The sequence below is a fragment of the Physella acuta genome, unplaced genomic scaffold (assembly GCF_028476545.2).
Source record: "Physella acuta isolate Inbredline_101_S28 unplaced genomic scaffold, ASM2847654v3 ptg000315l, whole genome shotgun sequence".
In the NCBI taxonomy this organism is placed as follows: domain Eukaryota; kingdom Metazoa; phylum Mollusca; class Gastropoda; family Physidae; genus Physella; species Physella acuta.
In genome coordinates, this window is record NW_026731834.1 from 683,568 (window position 1) to 702,678 (window position 19,111).

Below are 19,111 nucleotides of genomic sequence, written 5' to 3' on the forward strand. Positions count from 1 at the left end.
ACAGCTTACTGATATAAGCAGGCATGTTAAGCTAGTTAGAGAATTAGGGGAGGATGGAACTCAACGATGCCATTTTAATGTTGCTCAGTTATGGTCTTTCAATGGTAAAATAGGAGGGGGGGGGGGGGGAATGAGGGAAATAGACGGAAATCTTGGAGTGTCATTTCTGGATGATCCATTGTTGCCTTAAGCTTGGCTTATTTTGTTGCCACAGTTATTTTAAATTGTCTTAAATCAATACTGCACTAATTCTGTTTGACTAATCATAAAGCCTATTTAATTGGTCCAGAGATTATTAACACTAATGCTAGACCAACTGTTCCCTAAAGTATTCAAAACACAGCAATTTTCCTATTTTTATGTGATTTTTTTTTAAGCTTCAAAATATGCTTATAAACTCATTTCCTATAACTTACCTTGTTGTTTTTAAAAATTATTAACATTGAAATAATTAGCTAAAAACGTGTATTTCAACAGCCATGCATAGTTCTGACCACACGATTCCTTCATATGTGGAGGTCAATTAAACAGGTAAACTCTACTCCACCTGGCCAATGGACTGCAAGGTTGAAAGAGTAAGTAAAAGAAAGTTCCCTTTTCAAACCTGACGGTCTATAGGGCATGTGAAGTAGAGTTCACTTGTTTCTGTGACCTAAAATAGCAAATGTACAAGATTTAAACATTCCTTTTACAATCCCTCTACATTTTTTGATTAACAGTAGATTAAAACATTCTAACTAAAAATCCTTCTAGTCTATATGCGGTAATGTATCATATTGTATGAGAGAATTTATGCTACTTATTCAAAGTAATACTTTCTTAAAAATGCAACTTTATTTTAAAATAATTTACAACTAATAATAATGGCAATATCACTATTTTAATATTTAACTTTCTAATTATATTTGTATTTTTTTCATTACAAATAAACATCTGTAAAAAAGTTTGATTTTTAAAAGTATTGTGTTGGAATGGTTAATGTGTTACAAACTGTTATTTCAGAAACTCACAAAAAATTTCAGATATGCAAGGAAGTTATTTCCATAACCAAACTATGGATCTCTTAAACTTATGTAAATACTCCTAACCATGATGAAATGGCCAAGTTGAGTGCTACAGCAAAAATTGGTGACCTCAAGTTTTGAGTTCGGGTTCCTGAGCTTAAGTCTGTACATGTCCACTCAGCTCTAATGGGTACCTGACATGATTATGGATATAGTGCTAGTCACACATTCCATTCTTGCGCCATAGTCACTATCTAAGAAACTGATACACTTTACTTCATCTGCTAAACAGGTAATAAAGTGTGTTCTATGTTAACTTAACATACTAGAATAACTAGCGACTATGATACTTATACAAATCAAAGAATAAGTTAGAAAGCTGGATATTGATGAGTTCTAAAATATATAAACATACAAATAATAAGAGTACACATTTTTTTTTCATGATCTCTTAGTTTTATTATTAGTGTACAACAACATGAGATTAGAAGCTCCTAAAGAAACAAAAAAAAAAAAATAATAATAATATGTCCATTTAAACCAACAGAAAGTGGTGGAAGGCATTGTACACAACGTGAGACAATAATACACCCAAGTGTAGTCATCCTTCCATCAACAGACCTGTTATTTTGAAACAAAATAAACTGAGGCTTCAAAAAGTGGAAGACATTTCAGGGATTGGGAGTATCACATTAAAGAAGGCAAACATCCTTCACGCAAACATATGGTTTCGCTTCACCTGAAATGACTTCAATGTCGTGCGTCTTGGTGCGGCATACAATTTCTAAATGTTTTACAAAATTAAGAAACTGATTGAGTTAAATCTTGCTGAGACTAGAGTTAAGTGAGAGCTATGGGGACATAGTTTTATGATAAATTCTGTGGAAAAAAATAACTTTTTTACAAGTAAATATTTTGTAAAATTCAAAAAGTTGTAGAAAATAGCAGTAGCGATGCATGAAAAAATTACCAGGCAGATACTGGATTGAGGAGGGGTTAGGAGGTACCACTTAATTTTTTTTAAACTACATAATTCCTCCATCAATAAATCTAAAATTACTATTGAAAAATATGAAGGTTAAAATGTATAAAAAAAAATCAGATCGGTAATATAAGTTTGAGAGGACAGGAGAAGGGAACTGCCACTCCACCAGAAAAAACTAAATCTACAGATTTGAATTCCTGTAGATCGTAATTTATTACTGGTGAAAAACCTGTTTGTTTTCCCCCACTTACAATACACTCAGAACAACTTGGGACAAACGTGCATCTAAATTATCTAGGCTACTATTATTTTTTTTAAAAATGAATCTGAGACAGACTAGCTAAGTGATGTATATCTTACTGATTGTGCATTTAGTGAAGTTAAAAGATTATAAAGGTAAGATCTATATATTTTGACTATGGTTTGTGGTCAACACAAAAATAAATGAGCAAATATTGCTTGTGCATGAAACTGAGGACAATGACTGATCACCAGTTGGGGTGGCAGGTAATTAGGTGAAATCTTGATTAAATGTTAGCGGATGTAAGGTTTGAAGTCACCAGGTGCTAAAGTTAATGAGACAATCAAGCAGTGGGGGCTTCAAGTCAGCCCAAGGTAAATACACAGGCTAACAATAGTCCCAGGTACTCTGATTAGCTTCAGGTAAATTTTTCCCCAGGTAAGTTTTCTGACCTAACAGGGACCCAGGTTTTTCAAATCAAAACAGGAAAAGGTTATAGTCACCAATTCAATTGTCTACCCTTTCAATGAAAAGTGGGGGAAGGGGATTTCAAGGATAGACAATAGGGCACCCCCACATCCTTGTATACTTTTACACACAAAAATAGTGGCTATTAAGTCAAAGATCACTGCTAAATCAGGCACACAGTCATGTCTTAAATTTACCCAGCAACCTCAAAAAGAAAAAGAAAAATGTTACACCTATTAAAAACTTTACATGTTTTATCAATCAGCAATTTTGTTCTTTAAAAAATCTGAAGAAATCAATTTTAAAAAAAAATGAGACTAGAAATAAATGCAATTTCAACTGTAGCTACACCAGTCTGTGAGGGTAATAATTCGGCCAGTCCAAAAAAAAAAAAAAAATGATCACATAAGCTTTGTACAGTGAGCTAAAAATGGGTAGAATGAGATTATGCAAAAAGTTCTGAATAGTCATTGCTATTGTACAATGTATTGGAAATGAACAAAATGGTTATCTACACAATTAGTTCATTAGCTGTATCACTCTTGTAGCAGGAAATATCAAATTTTTTTAAATTTTATATTTTTTTTAAACAAATGTAAAATGTTTGGAATGTTCCTTTAAACAAATTTGTGTCCATTATGGGAACTTGTATATAAATATAAACAGATACAAAAAACTAAAAAGTCTTTGAATATCTATCTAAATCAGGGGTTCTCAAACAGAGGTACAAAGACCATTTAAAAAAGGTCAAATGCTGCACTGTTGTTTTATACATAAAGAAACAATTATGGTTTCGTCCATTGCATCCCAATGTTGCTGATCCAAAAATTTAAGGGTGGTCAGTTTTCTCCAAAAAGAAAAAAGTGCATCCTACTAAAAACGTATGAACAAAGTTTTGGTGGTAAATGGTCTAAGAACCCCAGATCAGGATAGAAACATGACAATTTGTTTTTTTAATTATTCATGTGGAAACAATGATTCTCACAGTTTATTAATAAATAAAATCAATACCAAATGCTCAGTCTAAATTATTAAAAAAATATTACAACTGTATAATTTAACAGCTATTTTTTAAAGCATAAAATGCAGATTAATGCAAACAAAATTTTTCATACATAAAGCCATGTAGCTCTTGTTTACAAGTTCAGAAAAAAAAAGAATACTTTGTATAGTATATTTGTTAAAAAAAAAAGTAAAAAGTTGGACTGAATTTCCCATGAAAGAATAAATGATTTGAGCACAAAATACACCTAATAAAGTATGGTAATGCAGCAGTTCTTTTCTTATTACCAGAGAACAAGTGAAACATACATGCCATTTGTGCACAGCTGTTTGTTTCCAAACATTTTTAAGGGCTACAACAGACAGGGCAAAATGGACCACACTTTGTTAACAAGAAACTGTAAAAACTGAGCTCTGGTTCAATTTATCTCAGATTAATGTTGCACTCATGTGTATTCATTAATTTGATATGTGCAAATTTAGGAAAAAAATATATTTTACAAAAAAAAACTGGCCATATTAAAATTGTATTTTTTTGTATCTGTATGACACAACCATTTTTTTTTCTTCTTTCATTGTTCACAATCTGTAGACAGCATCAAACAGTTCAACAATGTTATATTACAGCTTCGTTAACTATCTGTAAATAGCTGCCTCATTAAACAGGACAATTAGTGCAAACTTAAACTTCACCATTTTAGATAGTAGAGATCTTTATTAACAAAGATTTTTTAATCGCTACTTAGTGCTCAATTTTTTTTTAAAGTATTCACAAAAGTATGTAAATATTTTCTTAAATTAAGAATGTAAAGAGTGGATCTAGTGCATGAGTATACAATGAGTTTATATATTATAAATATTTCCATGAACATTAAAACTAATGACTCATTTATAATTGACTTACTTGATGAATAATCAATTTGAAATAGTGCAAAATAACAAAAATAAGGATGCAATGAAAGAAATCAATCCATGATAAAAATGTATGTAAATAAATGCAAGATGAGCAAATGAACAAGTAAGCTATGTATTATGTCTTAAACTTTGAGAAAAGCTCAGTTGTGTCTTGAACAAAAATATTCTGAGACAGCAGTAAAGATATAAAGATTTTTTTATCATATAAATCTACAATAATTTGGTCATAATTTTTTTTTTACACAAAGTAATTTTTTATTTGAATTATCTCACTAAAGTGATATCTCACTAAAGTTCATAATGTAAATCCATTTTTTGTAAAACCATTTTTTATTAAGTTTCTGGCAATGTGGATAATGAAGAAGTTTTTTTTGGCAATTTTTATCTATTCTTTGACAGTTAAATAATTATTTTAAAAAAAATAGCCAACTGATATTACAAGAAAATAATTGTTTTCCTCTGATTATGTAAGTTTGGTCTTATTGTAAAGCACAAATAATTGCTGATATTTAAGCTTAAATTGGATGATAACCAAACCAGGTTATTTTAACAAAATTACACCCTCTTAACAATTAAGAGAAATAATTATACACATGAATTTTTTTTCATCAATATTAAAGCAACCTTACTGAAAGTAACTATAGTTGAATACATTCTTATGAAAACCATACTAAAATGAGTAATGTTAGAATTTTAAATATCAAGATTCTCATCATATGAAACAAAAATGAGCTAGCAGTTATTTTAAGTTGCTTATTATACTAAACTTGTATAGCAGTTACATGACATGCAAAGTAAACATTTAATGTGGCATTCTTTTTGCCTTTTATGTGTTGTTTTAACATGTTTTATGGTCAATAGTTCAACACAATGTTCAAAGAAAAAGTTGTTTATATAAAAGGACGTTATGATCACTACACCCTAAAAATTCAGATAGACTACTATTTAATTTTATATTATTTAAAGAAATTAGCATTTAACTTTAAACTTGTTTTTTTTTATTGTAAAAGAAATGATTACAAATGTATATTATCGATTTATATTTGAAAAGCAGCTTTTCTGTGGATATTTCTTGCTTTGGATTACGATTTTTCTTATTCTTAGAATAAATTAACATGTAAAGGCTGGTTGGTATTTTAAGAACATTAATGTAAATAAATCTTCAGAAAATTGTGCACACCTTTTAACCGCCGTAGTCTGATAATTAAGCCTCCTGGTCAACAAAAAGAGTATAGGGGGTTGTCCATACAGTGAAGCGGTTCTGCATGTTCTGAAGTAGATCAACTGCTCGGCTAGCCTCCATGGCGCTGAAGAGCATGGTGAGGAAAGCAAGGCAGCATCCAGTGATGGCTATGTTGAAGCCATAACCCAAGATGGCCATATCCTCTGTCACTGAAGAGTCTGCGATGCCGAAGTAAGATCTATGGTTCATTCCGAACATGGCCACAGAGTATATCCCAGCTGCCACTGAAAGTTAATTTAATAGTTATTTAATAGTTATTTAATAATTTTAATGCCTGGGAATTTCACACAGGAGTTTAATTTTATAAAGATGTAACTGTAGAATAATAACTGGATATTAGAGCCTAACGGGTAAAAAAGAATCTACAATTCAAATTTAATTCTAACTCAATTATATAGTAATGCATCGAGATCTAAGGTTTTTACATATAAATTTGTGGAACTCTATCCATTAAATACCTACATTCTTAACCAAAACCTGTAACTACTTACATGAGACAAAGTTAAATAAGGTAAGAACCCTAAAGCTCCCTTTAGTTTCCAGGAATCTGATAGCATAGAGAATGTAAACAACAGTGGAAACCAGCATCCCCAAACAGTGGAGGAGGTACATGGCTTGTATGGAGCGGAACCATGCTGAAAACGTTGGAATAAATCATACATGAAGTTTCAATAAAAAATATTTTAAAACAGAAGACAAACTGAAAAAAAAAAGGATTATAGCTAAAATTATATATATAGGCCTAATATATCTAAGTTGTATATCTCATTATCTCTATATTATTATTATAGCCTACCACGTGAAATGGCTAGGGGGTAATTTATGTGTGCAATAAATTTATGGTAGGCCTAAATACTAAATAGGAAGGTGAAATGGTGCAGGAGCAATGTAATTGTAGTTAGTTAGACTCCTTTTGTTTTTGTTTTCTCTCATATATTTTAACTCTTTAAATACTAAGTAAATAGATCTAGATCTAGTGATTCCTGATTTTTTTTATGTAAGCCTAAAGTTTCATCTTCCTCTTCATAACATTAAATTTTGAGTCGTTTATGACAGTTTAGGTGAGAGGGAGGTGGGGGAAGGTGGGTCTTGACTCTAGACTAGAAATTTTAAAAAATATGAGAAATGTTTCTTACTAAAAAAAAGTTACATTTAGTTTACTACAAAAAATGGGTCAATACTACTGAATAGTGAATACTCTACTGTCAAATTGAACTTCATTCATATACTAATAATCAAATATAATATAGACTACATTGTAGATAAGATTCTACAATTTCTAGCGTTAACTGATACTTCTTACAACTAACATAAGCGTATAGAATAGTGATCTAGAATTGATTCTAGATCTAGATCTTGGAAACTAGGCACTAAAATAGCCAAGCAGTAACTCGTAAGTGAAAAAATTCACTGACCTGCGAAATGACCGTCAACAAGGGCATTTAGATGTTCCATTTCTCCGCAGTAAGAACTGTCAGCATCGCAATGTCTCATAAGACCAACATCGTCCATAAAATCAGGGCTTCGAATCCTAAGCCACTGAGAACTAGCTAAAGCTACAATTATACAGGCTAAACTTAAAATGGACGAGCAAAGTCCCAATATGAAACAAACGTTAGCCATCTTTCTTTGCCTTGATAGATCCTAGGTTAGAATGAGCGATTGCGAGATTGTGCTATGCTAGAGCCGAGGATAGCCGGAAATTGCCGAAGTCAACACCAGGGGCTGGATAACTTAGTCATAGGACATAGGGCATTATTTATAACGAAGTAAACCTTTTTCTATTGAAGTCAATCTATTTATAAAGCACCTAGATCTATTATTTAGCTCGTTTGCATGTGGATACCTTTCAACTATGCATTGCAGTGCTTACAGTACAGATTGTTAGCAGTTAAGAAATTAGAGACAATTTTTTACTCGTTAAGGCTTCTCAAATTAAAGAATATAAAACTACAAATTGTTGTTTCTCCGGGACAGAGTTTCTTCCAGGCATCTCCGAACGAAATAAAATGTATATAATTTATATAGAAAATATATACTTTTAACAGTGTCCGCCCCCCCCCCCCCCGAAGAAAGTCTACCGCCCCCCCCCCCCCCCCCCGAAAAATTTCAAGTGCTCCCCCGGAGAAAAAAGTCTGGAAGAAACACTGCTCCGGGATCGTTGAAGCAGTACAATAATAAATAAGATATAAATAAATGACATCCCACTCTTAGGGAGAGGGAGGGGGGGGGCGTCGTAATTTTGTGACGATGAGGGGGGGGGGGGGGAGTCTGGTTCAGATAGTGTGACGCCACACTTTTGAATTAAAAAAATAAAGGATTGTAAGAAACTAAAACTTAATAATCGTTATTTCGCGTTTTAGAAACTTTAATATTTTTTTTTTTGGAAATATAGTGACATAATTTTTACCTCTACCAGCAGATCAGTGTTTCTTTGGAAAGGGTGGGGGGGGGGGGGGGACACACCTAAATCTCTAACCCCACCCCCCCCCCCCCCCCCCCCGAAGACATGCCTAAAAGAAACTTTAAAGTAGGATTAAATTATTTCAAGGGAATAAACACACTGAAGGTCCTACATCTTGTTAGTCTTTGGACTTCATCAATCCATAATTAAATCAGCATTGAGCAGTGTAGGTCTATGTAAAAAAAAACAAAAAAAAAAACACAATCTAGAAAAAACGTCTCGTAATGTCAACTGCTAGATCTATAAGGAAATTAGGAATTTACGAAGTCTTACAGCAATTCAGTGATGCGTTGCTCGACTTTTGTTGCCTATAAACAATGTCACGGGAACCAATCCTAAAATTGCGGAAATGATACAACCACTGACGGTCGTCTGCTAGCTACGTGCGTCAACAGAAGAAATCGGGAGGGAAGGGGTTAAAAAGGTGACGACGACAAGAAAGGTTATTTTAAATTTATTGTTCTTTTCAAAGTGAAGGTTATTACACAAATCAAGCTTACTGTATTAGAATACTGAATATAAACCGAATTTTAGCGTCGTTTTTTGTAGTAGCCAACAGTAAAACATTTTCAAGGTGTCTTGTTTTTTTTTTTTTTTTTTAAATATGTGAATAAATTGATAAGAATCTACGTAGGTCTACATATTTATTATTTCAGTGGCATTTTCCTAGACCTAGGTCACAAGACTCCACCCTCGTCATTTCCGTCCACTTTAGCTTGACACGGCGACCTATTTTATGTAAACAATGTGTAGACCTTTGTGTCCTTTATGGTATGGGGGGGGGGGGGGGTTTATAACGGGAACCAGATCTATCTAGGCAGCGGCGGATTAATAGGTGGGGGCAACGTGTGTTTATGTTAGTGTTTCTTTCAGACTTTTTTTCTCCGGGGGCGGGCACTGGTAAAAGTATGCGTATATATTTTCTATATAAAATTGCCTGGAAGAAACTGCATACAACACCCAGTCAAACAGTCTGCCCTGAGGCTGATGAAACACAAAAGTGCACCTCCAAATCAAGAAAAGCTCTCTTTATAACCAAAAACTCGCAAGGCTAAAATGGACAGGGTGGGCAGCACTCCACAGAACACTGCCGAGCTTCTGAAACTTAATGTCTTAAAAAATTGTTTTCGATTTCTTAACTTCATATTTTAAAGTATAACTGAATGTAAAATACCTCTTTGCTATTGTTACTAGAAATCCTTTGGTGTTTTAATCTGTATTTATTTTGGATTCAACGTTTTAAAAAATCATCATAAAGTATGAAGTTAATGAGACATTGATGTATGAATATTCGAAACAATAGCATAAATGTATCAATCTGCTTGTTTAGATATGTCTATAATGTCCCATTAAAGAATTAGTTGACCTGAAATATATTTGATTTGTTTGTAAAACTCCGGCACAGTATAACATGATCAGAATGCTGATAAAGGGGCAATAACCAAATATAAATTTGATTTGATATTTAAGTATAGTTACTTCCCTTGATTCCTATAATTACAATCTACGGATTAGAATAGTCTATGTATGATGTGTAATGTTTATTCAAATCCAATATGAAATTAACCATAAAAATGAAAAACTATTTTGATACTTATTTAAACTTTATTGTAAGTAAAAATATTACAAAAAATGTTTTAATTATGTCTGGAATGTAATTAATTGTATAAAAGGAATGTTCAATTTATAACAAGAAACTACGGATCAATACAACATGGTTAAATTCATGCAGATAACATAAGTCTTCCTTGTTTGCATACCAGTTTTAGTTTGTCAGTTTCAAAATTGCGCTCTATTGCTTATAAACATTAAACCAAATGTGAACTACTTAAGTAATGATTTTTAGCCAACTTTTTTAGACTACATTTTTATAGTATATACAAATCAGTAGAAAAATTAAAATTTTAAGAAATCTAGGGTGATATACTTGCTTATTAGGCAAATAGTTCATAAATGATGCTTTAATTATTTCATATGTACAAGATATGAGTGTATATATGAACACTAAACTATAAACATGAAAATGAATATGTACAGAAAGAATTTTGCACTCCAGTATTATTAAAAAATTGTTTCATTTTCCAAATTAAAAACTTCCCAAGTTGAAAACTTTATTTTTTAGCTTTAAAAATATTCAGCAGTAAAAGATATTTCAATGTTTTTTATTTTATTTCCTAAAAGTAAAAAAAAAATGTATATGACAGTTAATGAGTGAAGTATTTACAAGTCATTAAGGCAATCATTAATTGGTTCATATTGATTCAAGCCACCAATTAAATATAAGATATGAGCTTCAGCTTTATTATACAAAAAAATATTCCCAGATAGTTTCTAGACTCTATGAACATATTTAGAAACAAATTTTATAAGGTCAGGGTATATTAGCTGCGGAAATATTTTAGCACGTTTTTCAGGACAACATCTTATAGATAAAATTTCAGGGCAGCGTTTTATAGATCAATTTCCCGAGAGACGTAAGCGCCACTGACACTGCTGGTGCTTGATGGTGGCCCATGTTTTCTGGAGTAGTCTGGTGTTGGTGGTTGGTAGGACACGGTTGGAGCAGATCTCAGACTGGCTGGAGGGATGTACTCATCATGGCGTGAGGGGGCGGAGTACTGGCTAGCATGTAACACAGGCTGCATGCCATACGTGTTCGGCCCATGTTGAGTGGGTGGACCATAGACGTATTTTCTACCTTCCTAGTTACAAGAAAGAAAAGTAGAAATGTAATGAAATATTTTCAACGCAGTGGTTCATTTTTCTTAAAGAATATACAAGAAGGAGTGGTATCATTTATATTTTTAGGTTATACATAACTAGTAGTATGAAGACCTGTAGTAAACAACAAGGCAACAGGCCAATGAAAGAGATATTGAAGAGCCCAAATGGGGATGGATTGGGGGGGAAGAGAATGTTATCGCAAGGGTTACACTGGAATCCCCAGGGGGAATGGAAAGTAGCCCTACCAAAGCAATCCTGGAGAAGGACTGTGCAAGTAGAGGCAAGAGCCACTGGGCTTCCATGGGTGCAAATCAAGAGAGATGCCCAAAAACCATTTGCTCCCCAGGGAACCCAAAGGAATAAGGAGCAGGTAGTAGTAGTAGTGTGATGATACAACAGAGACATACATCCCAAGTTACTGATTTGTTGAGATATAAACTCTCTTAACCCATTTAAATTAAATTAAGTTATAAAGTATCAGCCTCCTAATTGTACTATTTGGAGTAATTAGAATTTAATGGACAATAATATTGCCACCTTGAAAACTCTGGCATAACGATGGTTTTTAAAACTTACTGTTGGGTCAATGTCGTGCTCAAAAGGATCTCGAATCAGACGAAGCTGCTGGTAGCGAATATGTTCCAGGTTACGGTTGGTCCTTATGGCCTCAATCCACAGGAGGATGGAAGATACTAAAAAACAAAAAAATTTAAATAACCAGTAATTAAGGTTACGGTTGGCCCTTATGGCCTCAATCCACAGGAGGATGGAAGATACTAACAAATAAAATTAAATAACCAGTAATTAAGGTTAATTTAATTTAACTGTAATATTTACGTCAATTTTTTTTATTACTGTAAATTTAGTATAATTTATTAACTAAACAATTGTAATTTTCCTGCAATAGAAAATAAATTTTAAGTTAAATATATAACAAATTTACGCATAGTGATGCAATAAAATTTTTATAAAATATTATTCATAGATACATTGTGTGGACACCGTTTTATTATAAAAGAAATCTGAATACATTGTCACATTAATAGAGCCAAATTACAGGCAATAGAGCCAAATTACAGGTAAAAATCAAGTAGATACTGACAAAAATTATGTGTTACGTACCAACACAAATAGCAGCACCAATGATAGCGATGTAGAAGGCCCAGTTAGGTTTGACAAAGGGAGTGACATGAGGCTCAATGCGGTAAAACTGATCATAGATGGGCATCATACGCCAGACTTGGTTGTTCTCGTACTTGCAGGCAGGGTCGTCATACGGATTGCAGGTGCTCATGCCAATAAGAATGCCAGAAAACAGGACCACAAAGACTTCACACAGAGCTAAAGAAAAATTGAAAACAACCACATATAATTTATCACTCTAGTATGAAAGAATATTTGGGAAAAAAAAACTGAATACAAATTCAATTATTATTTGCATTTATAAAATAGATGTAAAATACATAGCAATAAAAACAAACTATTTCTTATTTGCTTTTGCTTGCCTAAAATTGAAGACCGTGTGAACTACAAATTATATATACTAAATAAAAACTGCAAGATGACTTTAGTAATTCACGTAAATAGTTAAATATCAAGTGATTTTTGTTACTGAAATTTGAATAACACCTGCAATAATAAAATATAGTTTTTAAAAAGTGTCACTCTTCTTTACAAAACAATTAAAGAATAGTAACGCTTCGTAGAAAAAGATAATGGAGCTTCACTAAATAGCAAGAAAATCTGTGTAGAGATTACCTCCCATTGATACTGCTCCTGCCAAGACTATCAAGGCAGTGGCTGAAGCAAATCTTCTGACCATCAAGAGAATACCAGCAAACAAGCATCCCATGAGCACACACCCACCAATCACAGAACACACTTGAGCACTTTGAAGCACTTCTACAAAATTACAAAAGTTTTAAGGACACATTTACTTATATTTAATTTAATAGTTCTCACAAATAGATAATTGTTCTCAATAGAAAAGCTATTTAAAACAAATAATTTAAAAAAAAAAAAGATTTAAAGACATATAAGGATATTATTTTAATTTAAAACAAATTTATTTAAATAATAAATAATTTAAAAAAAAAGATTTTAAAAACTTATGGGTCTAATATAAGGATACTATTTAAAACAAATTTAAATAATAAATAATTAAAAAAAAATAAACAATTTAAATAATTGATAAGGATACTAAACCGTACTTGGAATGACCTCCCTGTTGGTAGAGAACTTGTTCAGGAAGAGAGTGTTATCAAACTGTGACTCCCTCAGGTAGAAGAGCCCAGAGTCAATGGTCAGCTGGCGCTTCACAGGCTCGGATCCAAAGGTGCCGTCAGTGGGGTCAAGGACCAGTTGAAACCAGAAAGGGGTGATCAGCATGCCAATGATGACCAAAAGTGAGATGCCCAATAGTAGCACACTTATGGCTAATAGTTTGGAGTCAAGGACAAACCTAAAAAAATAAATTAACGTGTTAGAAAAAAATATATAGATTTTAGACCTTCATACTAATAATATTGGACAGAGGTAGGGTGCTAGACTGCTAATCCGAAAGTCTCGAGTTCGAATCAGTGTTCCATAAGTAGAACATCCACTCAGCTCTGACGGGTACCTAACTGAAGTTAGGGAAATATAGTGCTGGCCATATTCACTCCTTGTGTGTTGAGGTCATTAAAACAGATAAACACAACTTAATCTGCCGCATGTGTCTTGGGCAAAAGCAGGAAAAGATTAAACTAATAATAATAATAAATAATACAGGTAAGTTAACATGTTGAATTATAAACAAAATAATTCTAAAAATACACTCTTTAACGAACAAAAATTGTAGCTAACAAACAAAAACAAAACAACTGTTGAAACAGTGTAAGGGAAGTAATACCTGCATGTTAAAGAAGAACATGCCTCACAAAAGGAAGGGTAGTCAATCCTTGGTGGAGGTGGCTTGTATGTGTAAGGGCTGTTGTAAACTGAGGCAGACATCTTGAAAACATGCGCTTGTATCCAGGGAAATCAGTTAATTTTTCCCTTTTTCAAATAATAGAAAACAATAAATTGACTCTAACTTAAACTTATTATGGGCTATAAGTAGTAGGCCTATAAGGTTAGACAATTTTTTTTGTATTTAAGAAAGATACACTAAACATAATTTGTTGAATGCTATTTTCAACTTCAACTCTATGATAACAGCATATTTAAATATAGGCCCAGTAAATACTAATACAATAAGCCTAGGTATACTTAATGATTTATAGAGTACAGAATAGAATAGCATAGCACTCATGTCTCCTCCTTGAAATCAATGTTTCTTCCAGACTTTTTTCTCCAGGGGGTGGGGTGGGGGGGGGGGGGGGTGGGGTGGGGAGGCACTGGTAAAAGTATGTGTTTTCTATATAAATTCCATTTAGTTCGGGGGGGGGGGGGGGGTTGCCTGTAGGAAACTCTGCTTGAAATCTTGTATATGATCAGTCTCCTTGAATATTTGAAATTTCTAACAAACTACTAATAAAGTAATAGTGAGTAACAACAGTGAGTAATAGCAAAATAAAGTATAAAGCTAAGCCCTTCAAATTTTTTTTATATTAATTGACATTAGGCTTTAGGCCTAAATATTCAAATAAATTAGGCCTGGGTGGATTTCTTATACTTATTAATACTAGTTACTAGTGTCCAATAATGACACAATATATGCCTAATAGAATCTTCTTATTAAAAAAGGGGTGTTAGCTCATTCTACTTGTAACTCTACTAGTAGTTAAATAAATAGCCTACACATGTGACTTCCATGCTAAACCTCTCCCTAACCCTGCCATATCTCTAACACTACTTTATAGCCTAGATATTTCTTACCATAAAACTGGACGAGGTTTCAATACTGTGAATTCTAGACAACAAACAAATACTCAACACACCTATTATTTTGAAGGAAGTGGCTATTAGGACCCGGGTCCCAATAGCCACGGCCGCTATTGGGACCCGGGTCCTAATAGCCTCGGCCGCTATTGGGACCCGGCATTAAGTTCGTTAAGCACTTGTACAGCCTGTATTAAAATGATACCTTTTATGTTTATTTGATTTTTCTTGTAGATTTGCTCGTATTTTGTTGTCTTTTATTGTAATTAGTTATGCGGATTATCTAGCATTATTTCTTGTGATGCTATTTCTAAATACCCTATATTTAGCTGTATATACAAAATCATCAATTACTTATGATATATCGTAAGACGTCGTGGTCGAGTGGAGAAAGCAGTACATCCCGAATCTCGATCAGTTACGGGATCGGAACCTATCAATGCTCTCTGTTTTGTGTCAAGTAAAGTGTATTTATCTAAGTTTAACATTCCCTTTGAGTTGTTTGGTTTAAGTGTCTTTTTTAATTGTTTTTATTAAAAAAATAGATTTTTTTTCTAGATTTAGGTTTTTAAACACGCTAATTATAAAAACATCGTTGCTCCATTGATCGCCCGCTCGCGTTTTCTGGTCAGCGCAAGAGAAATACCGACACGGTGTAGCCAGGGTCACTCTGAGTTCACTTTGGTTTATATGTGAACAGTGTAGGCGTATAGCATACGTCATAGCAAAACCATTGCTATGAGCTTGTCGAGATTTGTTGACATCATAGTCCCGCCCCCCCCCTTTCCCAAGCCAGCAAGAGGGAAAAACGGATTTGGGGTCATTGTGAGTTCAAATGTTACATCTTGCTTCTGTTAAAGTGTACTACAACGCATGCGAGATATTCGTGTTGAAGAAAACAAGAGCTGTAGTCTGCAACCTATATGAGCTATCTTATACAAGTATATATATATATATATATATATATATATATATATATATATATATATATATATATATATATATATATATATATATATATATATATATATATATATATATATATATATATATGGTGGACGGACAGACCTATGAAATCAAATTACGTTTAACAGAAGAAAAAAATAAATAAAACACATTTTAACATGCGCGCTCAACATTCGCTCGGCCATAGAAGTTCATACCATAGGCCATAATTATATTATAGACCTAACGACACCCGCTCATCATAACATTTGTCAGCTATGATATCGGGTATTTAAAGCAAGATCTCAATATATCATTTAGAATTACAAGGAAAAAAATCATAACAGAAAAGATATATTCTGCATCTTAAAATAATTTTTGTATAACTAAATCTTAACAATTCTATTGGCTGGTCCCAATAGCGGCCGAGGCTATTGGGACCCGGGTCCGAATAGCGGCCGTGGCTATTGGGACCCGGGTCCGAATAGATGCATCCTATTTTGAATTTTCGGAGGTCTATTATTTTGAATAGTAGGCCAATAATAATAGGCCTATATATATAATAATAATCAGAGGCGTAGCGACCCTTCCCGGCGCCCGGAGACAAACTTTCAATTTTGGCGCCCACCTCAGGAGCAAATTTTCAATTTGCCCCCCCCCCCCCCCCTCAAACTGCAAAAATGCAGCTAAAATGACATTTTAATTTGTTTAGGCCTATACAACCCATTTTGGCACCCCCTAAGGTGTCCCCCCCCCAACCGCTATGCCTCTGATAATAATATGAGGCATTATGATTATGAGGCCTATGGGTAGGCCTAAGTATTGACTATTGAGTAGTATTGAGAATGTCAAAGATTGGTAGAATGGTGTGAATTAGATAATATCTAATAGATATTTACTGATATTTTGATAAATTGATAAGCAAAGGGACAAAGAAAAAGATACTGCAACTCTAGTACTTAAGTACTAGTAGTTAGTAGTACTAGTAGTAAGTACAAGTACTAAGTAGGGAGACAGTGGAGTGGAGTCTAGAGTCAAGGAGTCACTAGGACAGGAGTCTAGTGTAATTCATTTCATTTCATTGCAATTTGAATGCTTAGCAAACTTAGCTCAATAGCTGTGAGCTTTTTGATGAGAATTACAGAATGATTTTTTTTATTAAAAATGTATCAATAATAGCTAGAACACTAGTAAACTAAGCTAATTTAGCATATTTTAACTTTCTGTGCAAAGTCATTATTACTGAAAAAAATTCCAAAGTCAGGTCAGCCTGTGGCACCCTCCACTGAACGTGACAGAAGGAAAAAAAAACTTCACCCGTGACCTTCATTAAAACAGAATTTGCTTTTTTATTTTTTTTATTTTTGGTAAACATGTGCTTAATCTTACCCAATAAGTGATAAAAATTTGAAAATTAATTTTAATTACAGTTGTAAAGTAAGATAAACAGCTTAATAAACACATGCTTTCTTGAGGGGGTGTGGCCCGGGTGTGGCACATCGCAATTATAACTTTATATTTCTGTGTTTTATGACTATATTTGTTTACAATCAGCATGCTATGTTTTTAAAATTGATAAAGGGTAAGTATACCAAGTTACAAAATCTGCAATCTAACTAATAATTCATACTTTCAATTTAAAAAATAATAAAAACGATCATCAACGAAGAAAGCGTAAACATTCTATTTTTAGGTGTGACATAAAAAACAGTCATAAATCTAGCCAAATGATTGGATTCTTACGCGGCACACATTTTCCCGCGCCTCGTTTTCACCAAACAAGAATATAATAAAATGGCATTATTACTTACAGCATGAAAAGCATTGTTGTCAGCCTAATTATATTAAACAATTCTATTTTTATTTGATAGTAAAGATGTTATAAAAATTGGGTCTAATAAAAAAGTTATTGGATAACGCACCTGCTTTAGTTTATTCGACTTGAAACGCAAGCTAAGTAAGCGTGACTTTCTCTCGACGGCCTCGTTAAATACAAATAAAGAAATTAGGTCAAAAGTACATCTGGGAATTCTTAAATAACAGACTGAAATAGAAACGGATAGTTCCGATGTCTAAAATTAACGATGGCCTCGTTATTATTAGTTTTATCCCTCTACCGTTTAGTGAAAGCGAAACTGGTCGCCATTTTTGGTAAGCGCATGAGCCATGAGATGGCTTCAAAACAACAAACCCGGAAGCTGTGAATCGAACGGCCTACTGAGTGTGTGACATGTAATAATTCAGTCAACCTCATAGTCTTAGTAAACTAGACCTCTATTTAACTTTAACTTTAATTAACAAAGTATAGTGCAGGCAAACAATCAAAACTCTTTATTAGGTTTGACAAAAAAACTTACTTTTAAAAATTAGACGGGAGATTATTATGAATTATAAACGAAAATTACACCTCCGCCATTTTAATGCGGAAGTTCTACCTGACAGGTGAAACAGGAAAACAAGGGATACAATCAGGTTAGTCTACCTACATTGGTTGTCTTTCTTAATACTAAACACCGAAAGAGTTCTTATTGCATATTAACTATTCATGGCATTTCAAACTTGGAAGAGTAGTGTTTACAAAAGGGAGAAGGCTAAATAAGTACACACGAATTTTGCATAGGATCAGAAATGTTATATCCAGTACACATTTTGCTGCTGTTTTTTATTACAATCTCAGATATTCCTTGGTCCTTTTCGTATGTCAAATAGAATATAGAATAGATCCATGCTTTTGCCAAAAATGGCTTTAATCTTTTTTTACAGTAAAATCAATTCGATCTATCTACATGAAGCTTGATGACACATTGCATCTAGATTAGTTGTTGATATTTTCAATTAGGGGTCATCCATAAATGACGTCACACTCGTAGGGGGGAGGGGGGGTCCGTAATTTTGTGACGATGTGTGATGAGGGGGAGGGGGGGGGGGGGTCAGATGTTGCGACGTCACATTTTTGAATTATAAAAAAGCAATGTTAGAAAACGAATTTTAGACGTTATTTCGCGTTTTAGATAACTGTTTTAATAAATTGTAATAGTTTAGACAAGATTTTGGAAAAATATCAATGTTTAAAAAAAATTCAACTGCAATTTTGAGGGGGGTTGTAGGTTGAGGTGTGACGTCATTTTAGGGGTGGGGGTCTGGCTTTTTGTGAAGAAGTGTGACGGAGGGGAGAGGGGGGGAGGTAAAAATCGTCAAAAAAAGCGTGACGTCATTTATGGATGACCCCTTATTAGTTTTGAGAACAGTGACTGAAAGT

General features: G+C 33.4%; 2 protein-coding genes across 2 annotated transcripts; both read right to left on the reverse strand.

The window, feature by feature from the left end:
- Positions 1-3,666: 3,666 nt before the first annotated feature.
- On the reverse strand, positions 3,667-7,530 carry LOC131940286 (uncharacterized). Its single transcript, XM_059298931.1, has 3 exons — positions 7,274-7,530; positions 6,350-6,493; positions 3,667-6,082 (listed from the first exon to the last, which is right to left on the reverse strand). The coding sequence occupies exons 1-3, from the start codon at positions 7,479-7,481 to the stop codon at positions 5,820-5,822; spliced, it is 615 nt and encodes a 204-aa protein (XP_059154914.1). The 5' UTR covers positions 7,482-7,530; the 3' UTR covers positions 3,667-5,819.
- A 2,369-nt stretch (positions 7,531-9,899) lies between these two features.
- LOC131940299 (uncharacterized) lies at positions 9,900-18,346 on the reverse strand. Its single transcript, XM_059298948.1, has 7 exons — positions 18,210-18,346; positions 13,937-14,082; positions 13,257-13,507; positions 12,805-12,948; positions 12,169-12,387; positions 11,623-11,738; positions 9,900-11,024 (listed from the first exon to the last, which is right to left on the reverse strand). Exons 2-7 carry the CDS (start codon positions 14,035-14,037, stop codon positions 10,773-10,775), a joined length of 1,083 nt encoding a protein of 360 aa, XP_059154931.1. The 5' UTR covers positions 14,038-14,082; positions 18,210-18,346; the 3' UTR covers positions 9,900-10,772.
- Between the last annotated feature and the right edge of the window lie 765 nt (positions 18,347-19,111).